Source organism: Meles meles, chromosome 1, assembly GCF_922984935.1.
Source record: "Meles meles chromosome 1, mMelMel3.1 paternal haplotype, whole genome shotgun sequence".
NCBI classification, from domain to species: Eukaryota; Metazoa; Chordata; class Mammalia; order Carnivora; family Mustelidae; genus Meles; species Meles meles.
Window position 1 is genome coordinate 172,855,408 of NC_060066.1, and position 23,648 is coordinate 172,879,055.

General features: G+C 52.7%; 3 protein-coding genes across 6 annotated transcripts in view; 1 reads left to right on the forward strand and 2 right to left on the reverse strand.

The window, feature by feature from the left end:
- Positions 1 to 12,305, reverse strand: part of MROH7 (maestro heat like repeat family member 7) — a 62,392-nt gene extending 50,087 nt beyond the window's left edge. The window contains exon 1 of the mRNA XM_046002876.1: positions 11,081 to 12,305. The gene's annotated coding sequence lies outside the window, so the exon portion shown is untranslated. The remainder of the gene's footprint in view (positions 1 to 11,080) is intronic.
- Positions 8,985 to 19,690, forward strand: FAM151A (family with sequence similarity 151 member A). Its single transcript, XM_046002931.1, has 8 exons — positions 8,985 to 9,299; positions 10,295 to 10,441; positions 13,860 to 14,012; positions 14,977 to 15,136; positions 16,575 to 16,799; positions 17,471 to 17,610; positions 18,344 to 18,487; positions 18,929 to 19,690. The coding sequence occupies exons 1-8, from the start codon at positions 9,173 to 9,175 to the stop codon at positions 19,600 to 19,602; spliced, it is 1,770 nt and encodes a 589-aa protein (XP_045858887.1). The 5' UTR covers positions 8,985 to 9,172; the 3' UTR covers positions 19,603 to 19,690.
- A 69-nt stretch (positions 19,691 to 19,759) lies between these two features.
- The window catches only part of ACOT11 (acyl-CoA thioesterase 11), a 53,194-nt gene continuing 49,305 nt past the window's right edge, over positions 19,760 to 23,648 (reverse strand). For all 4 annotated transcript variants that reach the window (XM_046002917.1, XM_046002888.1, XM_046002899.1 and 1 more), the window contains exons 14-16: positions 21,428 to 21,559; positions 20,656 to 20,782; positions 19,760 to 19,916 (exon numbers count right to left, since the gene is read on the reverse strand). In XM_046002917.1, coding sequence (XP_045858873.1) covers positions 19,761 to 19,916; positions 20,656 to 20,782; positions 21,428 to 21,559 — 415 coding nt within the window. In that variant the 3' untranslated portion in view covers position 19,760. The remainder of the gene's footprint in view (positions 19,917 to 20,655; positions 20,783 to 21,427; positions 21,560 to 23,648) is intronic.

The window sequence follows — 23,648 nt, forward strand, 5'->3', positions numbered from 1 at the left end:
AAGTCCAATGAAAACAATGCAACTCTCCTGATGCCCAGTTAAAATGCACCAGTGCAGGGCTTTGGGGTCAGCTAGACTGGAATTTGTAACCTACTCAGTCTCTCACCAGTGGTGTGAGTGTGGGCAGGTGGCCTCACCATGCTGAGCATCAGTCTTAATACTCAATCCGTAAGATTAGCATAGGGAATAAAATGGGTAATGTACATAGTGAGGATCACAACACCTGACCCCCAGTAGTCCCCCAGTAAATGCTCCTCCCCATCATCCCTCCCTTCCCACCCCCACCCTGCCCCCACCCCGCCCCCCCATCGGTGAGGATAGGGTGGAGGAACTTGAGATAAAGATCAAGTGTGGCTTCCAGGGTCTCTGCCTTCTTGCCCCCCGCCACCACCACACCCAGTCTACAGCGTTCCTTCCTGGGTCTTCTCACCTCCCCCAACTCTTACCCACCATACTCTCAAAACAAGCCTAAACTTTCTCCACAGCCTTGAGTTGCTGCTGTAAAGTTCAGTGTGTTACCTCCACCTGGGGCATCCACATGGTTACAGAAAATTCAGCTTTAAGCCAAAGGTATGAAGTTCTAACTGTGGAATTACAGCCAGGGGAAGACTTTTACCCAGGAGGGGTGGGGTCAAGGTGGTAAATGCCTTGTGGAGGCTGTGGAGGCTGCCCCCACCCCTGGGGCTTTCCCAGAGCCACCCCTCAGCTTACCTAGTCTCCCCCTAGCCCAGGCTGGTGTTACGGTCTTTGTGAGGTCACCATAGCTCAGGAGTTCCCAGCCAATGAGGTCCCTCCTTTTGCCTATACCGTAGCTAGAAGCTGGGAGGTTTCCTTTCAAAGAAGAACCCTTCACCACTACTGAGAAATAACCTTACTCAAACAAAGACCAGATTCCTTGCCCAGCATTCAAGTCTCCCCATCAAAGCCCCTCACCATATGACCTTACGTATCTGTTTATCCTGGGGTGACTGGTTCTGAGAAACATTGCAGGTTTGGGGTACAGCATATCTGAGAGGGAGGCGTGGGTAGCAGGCTGTGTGCAAAGGGCTTTGGAATCATGCAGTCCCTGGGGAGGAAACAGGAGACCCACAGAGGGAAAACCCTGGCCCAAGGTCAGGACAGTCCCTTATCTCTTCCCTACTCCACCCTGCCTCCTCGCCCCAGGCACAGATACAGTGAGGAGCTGGGCGGGAATGAGGGCCGGGCCGGAAGACCCAGACCCCGAAACCTCGATTCCAGGAGAAGGCAATAAAGACACTACTACTAGGCTGAGTAAGATTACCAACGATTATACTGACAAATGTCGCTGGGCACCGTTTAAAAAGCTGTAGTGAAACTAACCACTAAACTGTATTCCGGGTTACCCAGGTCGGTCTGGAAATCTGCCACACACACACACACACACACACACACACACACACACACACACCCTGAATTCCCTCCTGCCAAGTCAGATCTCCCTTCTCTGCCCCCCCTTCTGCCTTCTGTGCCCCTGCCCTGCCTGCTCCTGGCTCTGCCCCTCCCCCCACCCCTCCACCTGCTGCCTCAGGGGCCCAGGCCATCTAGAGCTCCCACCCCCTTGCTGCTTCCACGTGGCCTACCAAGTAGTATGAGCAAATTTTCTTTCTCCACAAAATCCTCCTGGGGCAGGAACTCTTGTCTTGTCCCAGTAGCCCCTCCTCGTCCATCCCCTGCAGTGACACGCCTCTCCCAAAAACCCCCTCTGACTCCCCCCTCCTCTCCCCTGACTTCATGCACTCAATTAACCAAAAGTCCTTCCAATTTTGTCCTGTCCCTCCAACCCCACACCCTCCACTCTGGCTCAGGTCCTCATCCCTGGAAGCCCAGATTTTGGTCAGTCTTCTAAATACTGTCCACAGGGCCAGCTCTCCCCGGGCTAGCCGCCACCGTGGCGCAGCAGGGGAGCTTCCCTGACAACTCATTCCCACACCTTCCATGTCTCCCATTGCCCACAGGGCACGTCCAAGCTCTTTGGTCTGGTGTCGAGTCCCCTCACAGTCTGTTCCTGCCTGCCCAATTCTGCTCCCTTTGGATTTTGTTAATTCATACTGGAACACCATATGCATACAGGAAACTGAACGTATCACGCCAATTCTGGTGAATTCTTACCGAGCGCACCATATAACCAGCACCCAGACCTAGAAATGGGACATCACCCGGACCCCAGAGAGCTCTCACTATCCCCCCACCAAGGGTATCCACTATTCTGACTTCTAATACCATCGTTTAGATTTGCCTGTTTCTGTACTTCGTTAAGTGGAATTATACAGCCCACCCTCTTGTTTCTGGCTTCCTTGGTTAATACTGTTTGTGAGATTTCATATATTTTTTCATGTGGTAGCTGCTCCTTCCAAATGTTAGCCCCCCTCTGATCTCTTTCGCTTTTTATCTCTTTCCAGAACCTTCAAGTAGTTGTTTTTCAGTTTTCTTTTCAAGTTTTTTCTTTTTCTTTCTTTCTTTTTTTTTTTTTGTTAAGTAAACTCTACGCCCAATACGGGGCTTAAACCCACGACTCCAAGAGTCATGTGCTCCACCAAGTGAGCCAGCCAGGTGTCCCCAGGAGGGTGTTTTTTATATTCCGTCCAGAATTTACAGCTGTTATCTCTAGGAGGGTTGTTTGAAAGGACCTGCTTTGCCATTACTAGAAGTAGAATCTCGCCTTTTAACTTTTTTTTCTTACTTTTCTTTCCCTTACTCACTTTAGGATTTCTGAATTGGTCCGCCTTCTCTTACTCTGCTTTTCTCTCTTCTGCTTGGTGAAAGTTACATATTTCATGTCTATTACCCTAGCCATTTGAACGTACACACTTACTGGCAAAGTCTGAAATTAAGTAATAGTGTCATCCACCTCCGGAAAGCCAACCAATAAAAACCGAAAGGACCTTGCAAGAGTTGTAGTCAGCCACCTGCCAACTCTGATGTTATCACCCTTTATTTTAGCCCAGTTCTGCTTTCTAAACCCTGCCAATGAGACCCTATCATTTTATGTGATCCATGGTTGCTTAGGTTTAACCAATACCTTGGTTAATATCTAACATTTTTTAAACTGAATCTTGGACCCACCACCTGAAGAACAGCCTTCATTGGGACATCTGGGTGGCTCAGTCATTAAGTGTCTGACTCCTGATGGTGGCTCAGGTTGTGATCTCAGGGTTGTGTGGTCAAGCGCCACGTGGGGCTCTGTGCTCAGCAAAGAGTTGGCTTGAGAGTCTCTCCCTCTGTCCCTCCCCCCACGCACCAGCTTGCTCTCTCTAAAACAAATAAATTTAAAAAAAAAAATAGCCTTGGGGCACCTGGGTGGTTCAGTCGGTTCCAACCTGCCTTCAGCTCAGGTCATCATCCCAGGGTCCTGGGATCAGCCCCACATCAGGCTCCCTGCGCAGTGGGGGATCTGCTTCTCCCTCTGCCTGCTGCCCCCGCCTTGTGGGTGTGTTCTCTCTCTCTCTCTCTCTCTCTCTCTCTCAATCACTCGCTCTCTGACAAATAAATAAATAAAATCTTTTAAAAAAAGAATAGCCTTGGGGCATCTGGGTGGCTCAGTGGATTAAAGCCTCTGCCTTTGGTTCAGGTCATGATCCCAGTGTCCTGGGATCTAGACCCACATCGGGCTCTCTGTTCAGTGGGGAGCCTGCTTTCCCCTCTCTCTCCCTCTGCCTGCTTTTCTGCCTACTTGTGATCTCTGTCTGTCAAATAAAATCTTAAAAAAAAAAAAAAAAAAAAAAAAAGAATAGCCTTGGGGTGCCTGGGTAGCTCAGTTGCTGGGCATCTGGCTTCAGCTCGGGTCATGATCCCAGGTTCCTGGTATCCAGCCCTGCACTGGGTTCCCTGCTTTACAGAAAGCCTGCTTCTCCCTCTCCCGCTCCCTGTGCTTGTGGGAGACCTCTCTAGTGGTCTCGCTCTCTCTCTCTCTCTCTCTCTCGCTTTCTCTCTGTCGAATGGATAAAATCTTAAAAAAAAAAAAAAAGAATAGCCTTTATCATTTCTTTAGTAAGAGTTTGTTAGTGGTGAGTTTTTCTAGTTTTTGTTGGAAAAAAACACTTCATTTTATCCTCTTTCTTGTTTTTGCTGTATGCAGAATTCTAGGGTGTCTTATTTTATTCGAGTGCAGCAATGGTAATATCAATATTCTATGGCCGCCTGGCTCCATCAATGCTTTGAGAAGTCACATTGCCAGCTTCGGGGTGATCAACCTATTATTTCCAGCTGCTTCTGAGATCTTTGACTTGAGTTCTGCAGTCTTTCTGTGACATACGTAGTTATACATTACTTTTATTTTATTTTTTCCTAGGTGGGATCCGTGGTGATTGGGATCCGTGGTGATTCCTCAAGCTGGAGGTTGGTGCTCAGTCATTTGGAAGTTTTTCCACAAATATAAGAAAATAATTGCCTTTCCCTCTTTCTCTCTCGGTTCCTCTCCTGCTCTGACTACCCGCATGCCAGCCCTTCTCCCTGTCTTCACCGCTCCCACTTCCCATCTCTTGGCTTTCTGGAGAGATCTTACGTAATTCGCTAATCGGCTGTGTCTATGCTATGTTAAATCTTCCCATTAACTTTTTTATTTTAGGGGTGCCTGGGTGGCTCAGTGGGTTAAGCCTCTGCCTTCGGCTCAGGTCGTGATCTCAGGGTCCTGGAATCAAGGCCCACGTTGGGCTCCCTGCTCAGCAGGGAGCCTGCCCCCCCCCCCCCCCCGCCTGCCTACTTGTGATCTCTCGCTCTCTGTCATATAAATAAATAAAAAGATTTAAAAATAAATAAATTTTTTATTTTAATTGTATTTTTCATTTCTGGAAGTTCTCTTTTGTTCCCTCTCAAATTCACTTGGTCATTCTGCATAATCTACTGCTGTTTGTTCGTATTTTCAAGGTAGTTTTTATTTCTTTAAACATATTGCTTTATTCCGTGTCTGGTTGTTTTGACTTCTAAATACCTCCAAGGTCTGAGTCTGCTGTTTGCCTTTCTGTCGGTTTTCACTCTTGGAGCCTTGTTTTCTTACGAGTTTTGGGGCTGCAGACTATGAGCTGTTCATTTTCCTTGACCCTTTGCCTGGGAATTCCGTGAAGTCCTGGCTGAAGATACGTTCCTCTTGAAACGATTTGGTTTTGCTCCTGGTGGTCACCTTGGGGCACCCCCGACTACCTTAAACTAAATTCTACCATTTAGAGTTTTTGGACCACTTAGGGGGCATGAATTTGGACCAAGGACCAGTGTGAGGGACAACCTGTGGTTAATCATTTTCAGCGGAATTTATTTTTTTTAAGTAGATTCCGCACCTAATGTGGGACTTGAACTCATGACCCCAAGACCAAGACTAACGTGCTCTACCAACTGAGTCAGCCAGGCACCCCCAAGGGAATCTTTTTTTAAACTCATCAAGTGCCAATATCAAAACCAGCAAGTGGGTTTATTTCTCTTTAACCCTTACAAAGGGTACAGCCTTTGGATTCCATTTTCATGAAGGTATATCCTACGAGAATCCCCACTTTGGAGGGGAGTCCTAGGCTTTGTCCCTTGTCACCTCAATCTGTACAAGCACCAGAGTGGAAGTTCAGGGTCACCAGGGCTTGATAAAATTCCTCAGGACCAAAGTCAGCCTTGACAGTTGCTTACCCCTCAGACAGCTACATGTCATCTTGCAGAATTTCCTAACCCATCAGCTGAGAGATGCCCTTTCAAAGATTATTATATTTTATCCAGCATTTACACTTGTTTTCCCTGGGAGGCTTATTCAGTGTGTGTAGCTCATTACACCGCTGGAACTGTGCCCCCATCTCCTCTCCTCCCATCCCCTCTTACACAACTTCTGCTGCAGCAACACAACTCCAGACTCACGGGAATGGTCCTGGCCCCTCTGCCTTTTTCTCATGATGGGCCCTCTACCTAGAATCTTCTTTCCCTCCCATTCTGTTGCCCCAAACTGGGTTCATCTCTTGGTGGTGAGCCAAAAGACACAGCCAAGCCCAAGGATAGGAAAAGGAAGGGTTTTACCAGCAACAAGAAAAGGAGCATCCCAGGGGGCTTTTAAGCCAAGGCTGCACGCGTAGTCACCAAGGCGTGTGTGCAGTGGGGAATGAGCATGGACTTGGGGCCAAAGTCATGTGATGGTGACTGAGCCGAGAGCAGAACCTCGAGGCCTGTACGGGTCAGCATCACCAAGTCTCTGGCTCTCCAGTGGGTCTGCTATCTCAGTGTTCAGAGGGGCTGAGATCCTGTGGAGATAAGTCAGAATGTGGGTCAGCTCCATCTTCACTTCTGAATATGCTGGGGCTGTGTCCTGACCTTATGGTGGCTGTTTGTTCTTCTGTTCTTTCACAAGACGGCTGAGGGCCTACCATGACTCTTCTTAATGTCAAGAAAGCTGTGTTTGTCTTTCTTTTCCTAGGGATCCCCTAACTCTTTCTGCTTACAGTTCCCCTCCCACTTCACCTGTCTAACTCCCACCCATCTGTCAAAAGCCAATAGGTGTCATCTCCAGGAAGTCCTCCGTGATGCCCTCCCCACAGCTGGGTTGGGATGTTTCTCCTCTGCTCTTGCAGCAGAGCTCAGAATACTTCTGACAGCATGCTGTAAATTTCTGCTCGTTGGTTTATTTCCCTCATCATCTGAGAATGTTTTAAGGACAGAGACGATGTCTTTTCGTCTTTGCTTGCCTGGTACCCAAAGCCTGCCCCAGAGATGGTACCTAACATCAAGACGTATTTGGGGAAGAAATGAGTCTTATTCTTACTCTGTGCCTCTCCTCCCCAGGCCTCATTCCCGGCCCCACGCTGTTACAGCAGCAACAGCAAACTGGCACACTCACTGAAAAGGCAAAACAAAGCAAAAATACTGATAATAAATGTGCACTGAAATGACTGAAAAGATCTTCAATAAAATGAAAACAAATTATAACTGGTTAGTGGAGCTCATTGTTCATTGTAAGATAATGATAATTTCCTTTCTCCACGTTTCTGAATTGCCAGTATCTTTCTTATACCACTTTTCTAAGGGGAAAAATAATCAGCTTTTATCTTCTCCCTAAGAGATCCTACCCATCCTTCAAGGTCCAGATCAAACACTGCCTCCCCCAGGAAGATTCCCATCGATGAATCCCACCCCATCCAGGTTGGGGCCAAGCTTTTCACCAGGGTGACCCAGGCCTCTCGGCTCCCTAGACCCATCTCCCCAAGCTCCCCTATGCCTCCTGGTGATCCAGTCACATGGCACGGCCTATGTCCCCCAGCAAGCCCTCTCCCACACGCCTTTGCTCGCTCCCACAAGCGTCACTCCCTTGAGCTGGAAGATCTTTCCCTACTCCCCGCCCCCATGGTTCTCCAAGTGAACTCAGGCCATGCCTCTTCTGAAGAACTTCTAGTCCCCCTAGGAGCTTGGGGCTCCTCCCCTGTGCTCCTAATCCCCTTGTGTCTCCCCGATCCACTGTGCTCCCCTCGGGGGTCCTGCTGTGGGTGCCAGGTCTGACATCCTTACGGGCTTGGACTCTCCTCCTTCAATACCGGCTCTAGAATGGAGGCTCAACGTAGGAGACGCTAAAGCGTCTGACAGCCCTGGCTGCTTCTCTCCTATAGTATGTCATGGGGGGCGGGGCTCCCCAGAGCCTAGCACAGGGCTGCATGCCAAGTGGGGCTCAGCAACAATTAGTTATCTGTCTCGTGAGAAGTGTCACAGGCAGTGGAGTCTTTAGAGGCCTGGTGCCCATTTCACAGCCGCTCCACCTGACAAAAGCCAGAGCTGGATAAGGTCCCTCTTCTCCAAGATGTAGCCTCTAGAACCCTCAGAACCAAGAGAGGCAGGCAAGCTCAGACCTCACGGGCATCTTTCCCAAGGATAATGAGACCCTTCTTCTCTTTGCCTTTGGGCAGGAGATGATGCTCTCACCCTTGTCTTTGGTTCCACGCCCCAGATCTCTATATCCTGAGTCCTTCTGGGTAGCTCTGTAGGGATGACTCCCAACCCCGACTCCACGAGACCCGAACCAAATTTCCTCCTGACCTGCTCCCCATCCCCCAGATTCCCTCCCTCTGCCCATGTGGGCATCATTCATCATTCTACATATTCTTACAACACACACACACACACACACACACACACACACACACACACTTGAATCAGTCCACCAGTCACCCTGATAGATTTCTCTGTGAACATCAATAAACCAAAGTCCCTGTGTACAGTACAGGTGATTCTTGGACTCATTTAAACTCCAGGGTCCCCCACCTGGGTGGCTCATTTGGTTAAGCATCTGCCTTCAGCTCAGGGCATGATGTCAGGGTCCTGGGATCAAGCCCCACATCAGGCTCCCTGCTCAGTGGGGAGTCTGCTTCTCCCTCTGGCTGCCGCTCCCCCTACTTATGCTCTCTCTCCCCTCTCTCTCTGACAAATAAGTAAATAAAATCTTGTAAAAAAAATAAGATAAAATTAACTCCAGGGTCCCTGAAGTAGAGATAATCTCTAACTTACTTCCCACACCAGAGCACCCAGGACACCCTCAGCACAAACCAGTGACTCAGCCCCTTCCTTGTGGACTTGCTGTCCCAGGAGTGGCCTGTGTACCCTAGGCCAGCATGCCAAGCCTATCAGCTCCAATCTCAGGTAGATAATCTATCAACCACAATCTGGGATGGAAGGAAAATTCATAGCCTCTGGCACATCTACTGTGTCCTTGTCACTAACACTTGCCTGACCTTGGTGACTTCCTGGGACAAGGCAACACAGGGAAAGAATGATCCAGCAGCCACCAGGCTCAGGGAGGAGAAGACTCCTCGTCCAGGTCTCAGGAAGACAAGGTCAAGCTGGGTCTAGGTCCCTGGTCTTGGAACTCCCAGGCAGGAGCAGAGACAGGCAGCAGATAGACGCTTGGTCCAACATTTTCTGGCCTCTCGGTGTGCTCAAAGGTCATTTTGGAGGTGGTAGAACTTCTTGCCTGATTTGTTAAGATCAGGTGGTGGATCTTAAGATCAGAGGGTGTGGAAGGAGGAGGAGGAGCCTCAGAAGCTATCTCCACCGGAGACATTTCTGACCCGAGGGAGCTGGCGGGCCTTGGTGGAGAAGTAGATGCTGCACAGGGTTCCCACGTCCCAGTGGGTCCCAGCTACAGGGAGCCTTGGGGACCTCTGGGCCACGGGGACTTGGGAGGCGCTCTGCAGAGAGACTCATCATGGCCTGCAAGAAGATGTGCTCGAACAGTCGGACCAAGTGGGCCCTTCTGGGCAGTGCCAGCGTGGCTCTGGTGATCACCATTGGATTGGTCCTGAGCTTTGTCCTGCAGCGGCATAGCCAGCCAGGTAGGGGTCCCTGTCGTGCCACCTGGCTGGCTTCCCCATCCACTGCTCTGACTCCTCCTCTCCCACCCCACATACCCGCTAAGACTCTCCCCATCAACTTTCCCCTCCCCCTCCACCAAGCTTGTTGCCTTCAGCCCAAACCTCCCTCCTGTGCCCCCGAATGGACCTTCCTTTGGCAGGGGGGGGGGGGTCCTAGAATCTCAGCTCAATTTATCTTTCCCCCACACCCAGTTCTCCATGGACCCTCTCTGGGTGAAGGGCCTCTCCCTTCCCACAGAAACCTGGGGGCAGACTTCATTCCCTCTCCTGCCTCATGTCTGTACCCTCAGGCCTGATATCTTGAGGTTTCTGCCTCCCCACCCTCTGCCCTCCCTGCCCCCCCCGCCCCCCAAGTTCCCAGGCCTCAGGTGTCCTTAACTCCTGCTACAGCTTTCCTGCCCACAGTCTTAGTCTGCAACCTGCACTCCCAGCCACACTAGCTCTGCAGCCCATGAGATCTTGCTAAATACAAACCCCCTTGCTGCCCTCAGCACACAGCTAACCCCTTTGCCGGCATTCATGGGCATTTTCAGCCTGATCACAAGGCCCCTTTCCAGGCCTGCCCTCTCCTTGTCTCCACTCCCATCTGTACCCGGCCAGTAGCTGTTCGTCCAGGTGACCACACTCTGTCCTTCCTCCCAGCCTTCGCTGATACCGTTCGCTCTGTCCCCCTTTCCTTTCAGCATTACACCCTTCCTCAAAGCCCCCTTAAATGTTCCCTCCTCTTACTGTAAACTACAGACCACCCAGGCTGGTTTGGGGTTTCCTTGGGCCCAGGAGCCCACATGTTTCTCTCTCTCATAGCACTGGTATCTCTGGGTCCCCCATCCCTCTGCTAGATGGAGAGCTGGACATGCTCTGGGACCCCGGGGGGGGGGGGTCAGTGGGATGAACAGAGAGGAGTTTTGGGCAGAGGCAAGAACTGAGGCCAACATCTCCCTTGGCTTCCATTCCAGACTGTGAGCCTGAGGCGGTCTGCCGCCCCGACGCGGACATGCTGGACTACCTGCATAGCCTGGGCCAGATCAGTGAGCGGGACGGCCTGCTGGTCACCTGGTACCATGCTGCCAACAGCCGGGAGGCGATGGAAGCTGCCCTGAGAGGTAAGTCTGGCTGCCAGGGCTGGGACAGGCCAGGATAGGGGTGGAGACAGGAGAGAGCAGAGGTGGGGATGAGACAGATTCCAAAGTCATGGTGTCCTGCTTTCTGTCTCAGCTACCCCTCTCATGACCTGCCAGCTGCCAGCTGTCCCGGCTCGGAGGTCCCTTGCCCTCAAAGCCAGTGGAAGCCAGAAGATGTGAATTTGAGGCTCAGTGCTATCAAAAATGAGCTGCGAAAAGCTGAGCAAATTGTAAAATGCCTCCGAGCCTCTGATTCAGAGCGATTATGGTGGCCCCTGGGGTGGCAGACCAGTGACCTGGCCCCACATCGGCAGGACCTTGGCGAAGAAGGTGACCGAGGGCCCCAACCAGGCAGTGCCCAAGAGCAGGGAGCATGGACAGGCACCCCTTAGCCTAGCTCAGGGACCCAGAAGCCCAGTTTGCTCCCTGAGGGTTCTACCAGGTCCGTGCAGTATAAGGCTGGGGATAAGGCTGGCCCACAGTGGGTGTGGGGACCCTGGGTGAGACTCAGGGTTGGGGCCAGGCTGGTGAAGGCGTCTTGGATGTGAATGAGCCTCCATGAGGAGAGGAGGGGCCAGAGCCCAGATCTGGGAGGCAGACAGAACTGGGTTCAAATCTTACCTTGGTCCTTTACTGGCACAGTGATTTGGGACAGGTGACTTTTCCCCTGTCCGCAGTTCGGTTTTTCCCTCTGCACGATGTGGATTGGTAGAATTCCTGTATCACTTATCATCCAAACCAGATCACGCTGAGCCTGCAGAAATATACCAGACTCTCCCAAGCAAAGGGGGTATAAGGCCGCTTTAGTTAAGTGAGCCTACTTCCTGTGAATAATGATTAACACTTAGTGAATGCCTAACCAGGGCTATCCTATTATTTTAATTCTTGTAAGTGAGAAAGAGGAGACACAGAGAAGACAAGTATCCTGCCAGCGTGACACAGATCACCTGTTTGTCGCAGGGGTCATGCCTGCAGTCTGGGTTCCCAGAGGAGGGGTTGGGGGAGGGTGGGAGGAGAGCTCTGTAACTTCCTGTCTGTTGGCGGGATTGGGCTGCCCTCCTCCTCCCCTTATGGGGCCACAGGAAATGGATCCTTCCCTCCTCACTTGTTCTTTCCTCACACCCCACCCCAAACCCATCAACCTCCAGATTCAGCATCTGGAAGGCGAGTAACAACGTTTCATAGTAAGAGAAGACTCTTCCTGAAAGAAGCTGGGCCTAGGTGGCAAGCGCAGGGAGGCAGGTTAGGGCCAAAAGGTACTTTCCGCTGGTCTGCAGTTCGATTCACTGAGCATTCCCTGGGTCCCTGCTCCAGGTCGATCTCAGGAGAAGGGTTTAAAAATGAGTGAGCTGTGACCTTGGCTCCAAGGGGTTCACGGTGTCTCCTGGGAGGCGGTTAGTGCAAGTTCAGCAAGGCAGCAGCGTTGGGGTCACCAGGACTCAACAGGGCTCTCCATGCACCCCTGTCCCCTGAGACTGGAACTGCCCCCCCCCCCCCTTGTATGGGAACCATTCTCAGGAGCTACCATCTGCACCTGCAACCCGGTTCCAGCCCGGCTTCACTGGGTCCCCGAGCCTTTTGGACCCCTCTCTCTGCATTCTGAAGTAACCATAAGTTAAGATGAGAAAAAGCTTTGCGCTCAAGTCAGAAAATGAAGATTGCCTTCATAAAGCCCTTCATGGTTTAACAACGTGTGTTTGTGTTTCCATCCTATTTCCATGGCCCCGGGGGGCTCATCATCACCTTGCCAGTAAGGAAACCTGGGAGTCCCCTGTTGGAGAAGCAGGATCCATAACATTTGGAGGAAATGGGATGATGTGAAATGCTTGGCTCACTGCCAGGGACATCCCGGCCCTCCGCTTCCTTCCCCTCCTGGAAATCCGGGCACCTAGATTTTAGGGAAATCTGCAGAAATTCTCTGTGACTTCGGCTGAGCTCGCCCTTACCTTTCCAGACTGAGGCTTTACGGAGCTTGACTTTTCCTGTCATTCAGTCAATCAAGTGTTCATCATTCAACAAACATTTTTGAAGCTCCTTTTTTAGGCCTGACAGCGTCTGGGTCCGGAAATTCAAGTGATGGTCACTTCAGACCCAGACACCGCACCCTGATGCCTACACTCAGGAGCAGTTCCATGGGGCCAGGCCCTCAGAAGGGTAGCCCCGAAGCGGATGACTACATCAGACTGGACATGGGGTTCAGGCGTGGCCTCCCTGAGGAAGTGGTATTTTAAGCCCACACTAACAGATGAGCGGGACGTAGCCTAGTAAAGCCGCAGAGGGAAGAGTGTTGCCAAGGCAACAACCAGGAGTAAGAGCCCAGAGATGGGGGGACAGAAAATATTCAAGCCTCACTACTCAAAGTGCAGTCCAAGGCCTGGCAGCTTGGGCCAGGCTGGGGAGCTGGGAGATTAATGTAGAACCTTGGGCCCGCCCCTGACCCGCTGATGAGAGCTTGAATTTTTAACAGTTCCTGGGTGATGGGTAGTAATGTTGCAGAAGCTGGAAGGGCTGGAACCTAGAGACTGAGGGAGAGGGGACTCCAGGTGAGATTAGAAATTTTGTCAGGGCCTGGTCATGTGGGACCGCAAAGGCTGTGGTAAGGAATTGGGGTTTAAGTCCAAAGGCAATGGGTGGGACCATTTTGTTTTGTTTTTCAGCAGAAAGTAACATGAGCAAATGCATGTTTAGAACAGTCCTGTAGTTGCTATGTAGAGAATGGACTTCGGGGGGCAGGGCTAGAGGTGAGAGGTCAGGAGGTGGTGAGTGTGAACCAGGACAAGAGGCCCCTTCTGATGTCAGTGTTGCAGAGCTGAAATTTAAAAAATTAAAATAACAAGGCTCAGTGCTACAAAGGTGCAGGGAGATAGGCAAGCTTGTGTACTTCAGGCGGAACATGAATCAGAGCAATTTTTCTAGACAGTAATTTGATAATGTGGGCCTTAAAACTGTGACCCCCACATGGCCCTAACTCTGATTCCACAAGTAGGCCCTAGAAATAATTCAAAAACCAGAAAAGACTGTGCATCATTAGTAGCAAAGAATTGGAAACTGCCAAACTGCCTCAAGAATAAGAGGTGGCTCACAAAATCGTGGGAGCACTCTAACCAGAGCTTTTGTAGCCTTTACAAAAAAGAGACACAGATGGTGAAAATGCCGTAACATTGGAAGATTAAAAATTATAAATGCAGTGTGGTCTCCGCTGCGTAAAAAGCGTGCATAGGCAAAAATGGAAGAAAATACATCAAAATGTGAACTGTGGTGGAAATGTGGGTTGAGTATTTTTTTCCTGCTTTTCTGTATTTTCCAAATGTTCTTCAATAAATGGGTAAGACTTGGATGATGAGAAAAAAAGAAAAAAATCTCTTTCAAAGGAACTGATCCAGTTCTGCCTCTTGCCCAGGCAATACCATGGTCCTGGAGGCAGATGTCACGGTAGAAGGACTCGACACAGTCAACGAGACAGGGGTCCCCATCATGGCGCACCCCCCAGCCATCTACAGCGACAACACCCTGCAGCAGTGGCTGGAGGATGTGTTGGCTTCTTCCCAGAAAGGTAAGGACTCTGTCAGCCCCTCCCCAGCCCTCCAGGCCAGCCCCAGACTCACTGCTCATTGCCTGGGCCCCACCCCCCCACACACCCACTGCCCCCACCCCCTGCCCCTGAATTCTAGGTGAGGTGGGGGATGGGAAAGGGCAGGGTGCACCACGAAGTGCAAACATGTTCAGATTGTTGCCTCCGGAACCCCCTGGAACTAGGTACAAACTGTTCAAAGCCCAACTCCACCCTTCCCTCCCAGGTCCCTTTGCCAATTTTGGTCAGAATCCAGGCCTCACCCTTCCACCTCCCATTTGTCATTCACTATGTCCCGCCCCCGGACTTGGCTGCTCTGTCTTCCCTCCATCACCACCACCACATACATCTGAGTGAGCTTTCCCAACGCCAATTTTGTCACTCCCCTCTTTAGCTCTGCTTGGCTCCCCATTGCCCTGGGACGTGTCCTCTCTTTGGTCTGGCTTTCAGCAGCCTTTTCTAACCTCACAGCCTCATCCCTCTGTGGTTCCCCTCATCTTCATTCATCCCCAGCCCCTCACTGCCTGAGTAGGACAGGCCTTTGTTCACAGGGGCCTTGCCCTCCTCTACTCACACGCTCCTTCCTGCAGGTTGAGTGACCTCCACACAGGCTAAGTTGGCTAAAGACACTCTAAGCCTGCCCTGTCCAAGAACCATGGTCTTCTCTCCTCTGATGCTTGACAACCCCTGTGTCTGCCCAAATCTGAGCCCTGGGCTGGCCTTTGCTTTCTCCCTACAGGGACAGGGCAGGTCCCTCCTCTGTGGGTAGCTCGGCCTGTTTGAAAGCCCTCTTTACACCCAGCTGGAATCTGGGCCCTGTCTGCCCACCTCATCACCCACCCCCACCCCAAACACTGCTCTCTGCTCCAGGAAGTCATGTCTGCTGGTTCCTTCTGCCCTGAGCATGAGGGGCCATTTCCCCAAGCCCTTCGGCCCCTCCCCACAGGCATCAAACTGGACTTCAAGAGCATCAAGGCTGTGGGCCTCTCACTGGACCTCCTGCGGCGGCTGACAGAGGACGGGAGAGTCCGGAGGCCCGTGTGGATCAATGCTGACATCCTGAGGGGCCCCAATGTGCCCATCTCAGTGGAGGTTAATGCCTCACGGTGAGTGTCCCCTTCTCTCCCCCAGCTGTGGCCAGCGCTCTTCCTTCACCGTCCGGCACAGCAAGTGCTCAGGGCCCCTTCACAGAGTTACCTCCAGCCACACCATGGAACCAGACCTCAGAGCCTTTTCACGTGCTGTTCCCTTCACTTCCAATGCCTTTCCCCTGTTCCCTGGTGAATCTTTGCCCAGTGGTTACCTCCTGCCACATCTACCCTGACATCCCAGGCTGCTGAGAGCCTTCGTCCAATCCAATCCGCACGTCCTCCTAACACAGCCCTGAATTCGGGGGGCTGTCACAGCCAGATGACTGGTTTATAACCCCTACTCCACAGTGGACCCCTAGAGGGCAGACAGGGCCCAGTCCTTATCCCCAGGGACCAAGGCAGGGCTTGGCTTGCTGGAGAAAAGCTTAAAAGTGCTAAATCCTTCCCCAGCCCCACTGAAATCCTAGCACTGCCACCAACACCCTCCCCCCCCCCATACACCAGCTCATGGTACTCCACAGTTTATAATGAAGGGCCACACAGAAGGAGGAAATGTGTCCAATTTGACCCTTACATAGCAGTGCAGGGTTGAGAGCATCTCCCACCATGTTGCAGAAGGGAAGGCTGACAGTAATTGAGACTCAGTTTGTTGAATGTTTATTATGTGCCCAGGCACTGTTTCTAAAAAGTACTTTAGTTATCAAGAGAATGAGGTAGGCACTATTTTCATTTTATTAACAAAGGAACTATCGCATCGAAGTTAAAAGAATGGCCTAGGTCTAAAAATGGAGAGCAAGGATTCTGAGCCAGGCCTTTCTGATTCCAGTCATCCATCTCTCCATCTGTCCATCTGTCCAGAAAGCCAGCCAAGCATCCATCCATCCATCCATCCAGTACTTATGATTCTCAAACTGAGGTGCATTTGGAAAGCAGCAGTTGGAAAAATGTAGTCACTGGCCCAGGATAAATATGGCTCATCATCTTGGAGTGTTGATTTTACTCGATAGTTTGGGGAGAAGGAGAGGGTAACATTATTGTTCCATTAAAATTTCTACCAGGGGAAAATTTACATGGGATTTAAAAATAAAACCTGAAGCTTCAGAGACAAGTAGCAGAGTCTAGATCCCCACATCTGGGGATCTGGCTTGTCTCCCCTTGTCCAGCTGGGGATGCTGAAGGGACCCTGCCCTACCAGAAGGGGTAACATCTTTGAGACTAAAAGAGGTTGAATGAGCTGCCCAAGGTTATAGAGTCAGAACCTGAACCCAGAACCCCCTGACTCCAAAGTCCATGATAGGACCTTAATAAGTCACTTCTGTTCTTTAGGACTCTGTTTCTGTCCTTATACTCTACATTCCGTAGGACTTCCACTTCTAGCCCAGTGATGGGAACCCAGGAGATGAGGAAGGGGCCAACAAGGCTCTCAAAGACCAGTGTCTCTGATTTTCTGCAGGTTCTTGGCCTTGGTCCAGGAGAAGTATCCTGAGGTCACTCTGTCACCGGGCTGGACCACCTTCTATGTGCCCCTGTTCCCGAACATGACATACACCCGAGCCATGGTGGAGAGGATGCAGGGGCTGGTGGGCGCACTGCCACAGAGGGTCACTTTCCCCGTGCGGGCTGTCATGGTACGGGCTGCCTGGCCCCACTTCAGCTGGCTGCTGGGCCAATCCAAGAGGTGAAAACTCCCAGGCCCCTGCCACACCCCTGATCTGCCAAACCTGCCCCTGGGCACCAATGCCACCTAGGGAGATCCCACCTGCTTAACCACATCTGTCCAACACCCACTGGTGTTCACATCCTCTGCAGCATCCCTGCTCTCTGCTTGTATACCTCTGGTGATGGGCTTCTCACTATCATCCGAAGCAGCCAGTCCACTGGTGGATAGCTTGACCTAGTGGCAAGTCTTCCTCCCTGGGAGCCGGCTGTGCCTAGGATCATCTTCTAGGGATTGAGGGACTCCCATATGTACTCCTGCGGTCTGCACCCAGCTGCCTAGTCCCACCTTCCTGGGCCACCTCCCACAGGAGTTCCAGAGCTGTCTCCTTCCCCCTCCACACCTGTTCTCCCCCACAGCCTGTACCCATCCCTATCTATCCTTGTCCCGATCCTAAGACAGGACCAGAAATACATTCCCAGGGAGGAGGGAGGATGGGGCAGTCCCTCCCACTCAGTCTTCTCCCTTCCTGAAGCCCCTGTGATGACTTCTGCCCCTGGGAAGGCAGGAGCAATTCTCGGGGAGGAGCGGCTGGTGGGAAGCTACTCTTACCCTGCGCAGCTAGGGTCCTGCTGTGGGATGAGGACCTTGCTAGGCCCACGCAGGAGCTGAGCTGGCTCTCTGGGCCCCAGGTACAGCCTGACGCTGTGGCAGGGTGCCTCGGACCCCGTGTCAGTGGATGATCTCCTCTACATCCGAGACAACACCGCCCCCCACCAAGTCTACTATGACCTCTTTGAGCCTGTCCTGTCGCAGTTCAAGCAGCTGGCCGGTAGGGAGGGGCATGGGGCAGCCAGGGAGGGTGGGGGGCATGAATTTTGCACAGGGCAGCATTTGGTGGAGAGTAGAGCAGAGCTAGAGAAGGGAAAATTCTGGGTCGACTCTAAGCAGGTATTGTAGGCCAAACGTGGGTATGGTGTGCTGTGTCAGCCTCAGATATCCAGGAAGCAGTAATTCCATTCTAAAGAGAGAAACTGACCTTCAGACCAGTTAAGTAATCTTCATCAAGTCATTTGCTGTACACAGCACAGCTTAGATTGGAACCCAGCAAGTCCCAAACCCCATGTACTTTTCCCTTCCAGCATAGTTTCAGAGCCTGCCCCCTTTGCACCAATGTACCTACTAATCAGTGACCCAGATGCTACCTGTTAACTTGTCCAAATCCCTTATTCCCTTGACCCTGGACCTAGGAGAGCTTCCAGTTAAGCTATCTCCCAGGGAACCCACGAGACTCAACATTCCTGCCATGGGACCCGTGTTGGTGCAGGGACGGGGAGTTCTATCTTTGGGGCTGGGCAGACTTGGCTCCGTCAGGCTCCAACCCCAGCAACTCTGTTGTTTGGCTGTGGGACCTTGGGCCAGCCCCTTCTTGTAATCTCTGATGGGAGGACATGTGCCTGCTGGGGTGCCTTGAGGCAGGGAGAGAATGTGTGTAGACATAGGGTGCAGAGAAGGTGCTCTGGGAACGGTGGCCCTTTTCATCTTGACAATTTGGGGCCCCGCAGCGAATGCCACACGGAAGCGAATTTACTACACGGGAGGCAGCCTGATCCCTCTCCTCCAGCCCCCTGGGGGGGACGGTCTGAGTGTGGAGTGGCTGGTTCCTGATGTCCAGGGCAACGGGAGAACAGCAGCAGTCAACCTCCCAGGTAAGGCCTGCCTTCAGCCCCTGAGCCCCTGTGCTCCTAGCTAAATTAGGCAGCTGGGGTGGGCGGGGGAGGTGGGCAGGGCGGTGTCCTTTGTTTCGGAGGAATCTAGGGCCTCTTACTGTGGCAGTGTGTTAGATGCCATGGAGGAGAGCCGGGGGCCCTAACCTTCAGTGCCCTTGAGTCCTGAGCCCTATCTGCTGTGGAAGAGGCAGGCCCCCGCCTCAGGACTGAGTCCCAGTCAAAGGCCCAGAGCCAAGCTAGCTGCGGATCATGTCATTCTGATGAGTCCCGGGCACGTTTATAAAGCAGCCTTCCACTTGGAGCTCAGACCATCATCGACAGATCTCAGCAGACAGGCCACCAGCTTCTCCTTGGCTACCCCCGTTACCACCCCCTCATCACCCCAACTCCTGATACCGTTGCCTCTACCACCCCTTTCAGACAGAGAAGGCATGATCCTGCTAAACGTTGGCCTCCAGGGGCCTGCAGCCAAGGACACCGTGGCCATGGTGCATGTCCCGGGAGGTCCCGTCCTGACGCTGGAGTCCTACCTGCTGCAACTCGCTGGGCGGCCGGGACGCTGGGGTATCTACCTGAGCATAGCCGAGCCCTCGGCCCTCCGGCCAGCCCTGGCCACACTGGCCCACCTTTCTGCCGGTGGCCACCTGCTGCGGCCTGTGTGGATCGGGGCCACAGTCTCCCACGGCAGCTTTGTGGTCCCTGGCCACGTGACCGGCAGGGAGCTGCTGACAGCCGTGGCAGAGGTGTTCCCCCACGTGACAGTGGCACCAGGCTGGCCTGAGGAGGCGCTGGGCAGTGGCTACGGGGAACAGCTGCTGGCAGATATGCTGGGTCTGTGCCGGGGTCTCTGGCAGCCTGTGTCCTTCCAGCTGCAGGCTGGGCTACTGGGCGGGGACACGGCTGGGGTGGTGGCCAGGCTGCTGGCAGCCTCGCCCCAGGCCACTGTCACAGTGGAGCACAGCCCTGAGGGGGGCGGCTATGCACCAGTGCGGGCGGTGCTGCTGGCTGCCAGGGCTGTGGACAGGACCCGAGTCTACTACAGGCTGCCTCAGAGGGACCGCGAAGACTTGCTGGCAGACGCCGGCAGGAACTGAGCGTCTGCGGGGGCTGGGCCGGCAGACCCCTGGGTCCAGGCTTCCCACAGCGGAGGCAGCAAGGAATAAATGCTCCTGCCTTCCTCGATGCACTGCATGTGTGTCCCTAGGGGCAGCAGGATGGAGGGGAAGTGGGCATGCGGTGGCCATTAGTGGGGCTAGAGGGTCTGGAGGCTGGGGGCCAGATCATTCCGGTTGTCCAACAGGAACTGCTCACAGGCCTTGAAGGTGGTGTAGAACTCCGAGGAGAGACCAGCCACGTTGGTGGTCACATAGTTGAGAAAGCCTGGGGTAGCCTGGTTGTAGTAGGATACCTGCCAGGTAGGAAGGAAGCCACATTCAGGGAGGGGGTTGGGGATGGGGGAGGGGGTGGGGAGGGCAGCAAATCCAGGCCAGCACTTCGGGGGCTCTAGGGGATGACGTGGTGTGACCCTGGTGGCTGAGAACCCTGCTTCTTTCAGTCACAATACACAGTACTGCCAACCTGTGCCTCCCTTGTCAGGTGGGGGAGGTTCTGGAGGACAGGGAAAGGGGTCTCCCAAGCCCTGCACAGGGAAATGGTGCTCTAGGGTCATGGAAGAAAGTTAGAAATAAGCCCAGGGATGGTGCTGAGAAGCCCCTCAAGTTACATGTATATAGGTAGCAAACGCCAGCATCCCCACCTGGGTGCTGCCCCCCCCACACACACACACACTGGCCCTCAGCTGCCTCCCCCACATTTTCAATTAGTGCTAACTGCCTTGCTGAGTTTTATGGGCCCTGAGAGCCATATAAAGCCTTCCTAGACAAGAGGTATACAAGTAAGTAAATAATGAGATGAATTTTAGATCAGAATCCAGGCCTCTGCCCTCAGCATCCAGAGCTTTTTCGGAGACCCTACTGTCTTCCTCCTCACAGATTAGATGCAGCCCCTGACACACTCTGGCTCCCCCAAGCTAGAACAGAGCCTGCAGGTGGGGCCCAGGTATGCAATTGACTGAGCCCACAGCACCAAGCTCTGGACATGCATGTGGCCTTGGGAAGGGTTCTGGCGGGTACGGACAACGGCCTCACCTTGGTCAGCTGGTCCCCCTCTCGCCAGAGGCAGAAACCTGAGCAGAGGGTCTCCCCACGCCTGTATGCTGGTGTCTCAGGGTGTGTGGGCAGTGTAACTGACCTCAGCGCGATGACGTAGGGGTCCCTGGAGCAGAACAAGGACAGAGGTGAGGGCCTGTTCCACCAGCTCAGGCGCCAGAGCCCCCTCCCCACAGATAACTCCACCAGAGGCTGAGGCATGCAAACTCTTAAAAGGCATGACAGGGGCTCTGGGCCAGGCTAGAGAGGAGGGGCCTGTATGTTAGCATCCCTCAATTTGCCAGGAGCCAGCATGGCTTCATCACAGATTTTTCTGGAAAAGCTGCTCCACTACAGATGCTTAAAGGAGTCCCACACTTGGGGATTTTGTGCTTCGCTTTTCTGTGCTTGTCCCCAACAGAAGCGATGGCTGTGCGTCCTGGCCTCACCCCTCTTCAGTCAACATGGGGCCTTCAGAGGGTGGAGGCCAAGGAGGTGGCCACATGAGCAAGGGCCTGCCACATCTGGGGGAAGGCAGCCTCGCCCTCCCTCTCCCCCAGGGACAGAGACCACTCTGCCTTAGAGCACATGTAACCAGAAGGGAGCTGCAACCCCTCATTTTACCCATAGCAAGACCCCAGCAGCTCCAACAAGCCAAGCAGTGCCTGGAGTCCCACAGCAAACAGGAAGAGCCCTGAGTTTAAGCTGCTGTCCCCTCCCAGGGAGGGAGACAAGCCCTGCCTGCCTCTGGCCTCGGCAGCCCGGCACCCACCCGTTGTCCCAAGGCTTCCGCCGAGAGGCCAGGATCACAAAGTCCTGGGGCTTGGCATCGCCGCCGAGGACAGGGCTGATGACATGGTAGATGGCGTCGTCCTCGTCCACCTGCTGCACAAGCTCCACGCTCCTATAGGGAGGTCCGGAGTCACACTGGCTGCTCCTGGGACAGCCAGTCCAGCCCAGGCCCTCCCATGCTTCAGCCTTCTTGAGCAGAGTGGGGGGGGGGGGGGACACTTGGCCACCTACACTGCTCAGCAGGGGCCATGGAGGGCAGGAAGGCCAGGCCAAGCACGTGTGAACACACACAGGTACACAGGCAAATGCACACAGACATGGGAACAAAGATACACACAGATAAAGGCACGCCTGCAAGCATACACAAGACACACACACAGCAGCTGACGCAATAGGTCCTCTTGGTGTCCCCATCGTATAGACAAAGGCCTGAGACTCGGGCAAATAGCCTGCCCACAGCCACAGCCCCTCAGGCCCAGGCATACTGCACGTGGGTCCAGGTACACACACATAGGGTTACACCAATATGCACACACAGAAACATACATGACCTTGTCTGAGCCTACCACCTCCTCCCCTGCTCTCCCACCCTCCCTCAGAGGCTGCCTCACGAACAGGGTGCTATGGGCGGGATGGGGGGAAGCAGCTAAGGGCTCCCTTTCCCCTTGGGACACTCTCCTGCCCCAATCCCATCAAGTATCGAGATCTGATTTTGCCTTCAAGGCCAACATCAGCCTGCCTCCTCCAAGAAGCCTTCCTAACATAGGCCCAATGCCCCCAACATCCACCACCAAATCACCTCCCAGCTTTGTAGAATGTCACTACTAACAGGCTTGGGGTCACCTAGACCAAGGCTTTTTACTTTTTTGTTTTTTTAAGATTTTATTCATTTATTTGAGAGAAAGCATGCATACGCATGCGCACACATAGGCACACACGAACAAGCCCGGGAGGGGCAGAGGAAGAGGGAGAAGCAGGCTCCTTGCTGAGCAGAAAGCCTGATGGTGGGGGAGGGCTCGGTCCCAGGACCCTGGGATCATGACCTGAGCCAAAGGCAGCCACTTAACGGACCAAACCACCCAGGCGCCCCTGACTTAGGCTTTTTAAAGCAATGGTCTTTTGTGCACCAAAACCTTTGATTAAACAGAAAGCCTGTGTGGAAACAGCCACAAGTAGGCCTGCTCCAGTAAGAGAGATGGAGGTAGGAAGGGGAAGGCAATTTGTCAAAACTCAACTCGCCAGACAACCTGCTCACTGAATTCCCACATGCATGAATCCTCCTCCTGGACAGACTTGGGAACATAGGCGCCTTGTTGAGCAGCCACAGGAGAAATGACCAAAGTAAGGTGTTGGCACAATAGAAATGACTTTAAGGGAACTGGGAAGAAATACCAGTTTCAACTTTAACATTCTCATATAAAATACTGAAATTTTGGCTGTTTTCCTAAGAACAGCTTTATCTTCCTTAGCTAAATTCAGGAAGAAAATATTCACATGGAGAATCAGTAAATTCGGGGAACAAATGTATTCATAGGAGTAACATTTATATTCAGTAACTCACTACATTCAAAAATAACATATACGTGCACATTTCCCTAAGAAGAGCTGGCAGACTGGGTGAATTCATCAAACTGGCCGTTTCATGCGTTCCCCTGAAGCTGGGAGGAGCCCACCAGCCCCCTCAGCGTTCTAACCCCCACCAAGTGGTCCCTGAGCCTCCGGTGGGGATACAGAATGCCACAGAACATGGTCTGAAAATCACTGATCTAGGAGCACTTGGGTGGCTCAGCTGGTTGAGCGTCTGCCTTCAGCTCAGGTCATGATCTCAGGGTCCTGGGATCGAACCCCATGGTGGGCTCCCTGCTTCTCCCTCTGCTTTGTCCCTCCGCCCTCCTGTGTGTGCACGGGTGCACTTGCGCACGCGCTCTCTCTCTCTCTTTCAAATAAATAAATAAAATAAAAAGAAAGAAAGAAAAACCAAACACAGAAATTTAAAAGACAAAAAAAGAAAAAGGGGAAATTTTAAAAAAAGTAAAATCACTGATCTATCCCAGAGTGCAAATACATGACCCACACCTCAAGTACCCATGTTAAGAGGAGGAAAACGGAGGCCTAGAAAGGAAGGGATTGCCCAAGATCACAGAGCCAGTTGGTCCAGAAACATGACTTAAACCCAGGCCTCCAACTCCAGTTCAGGCTCA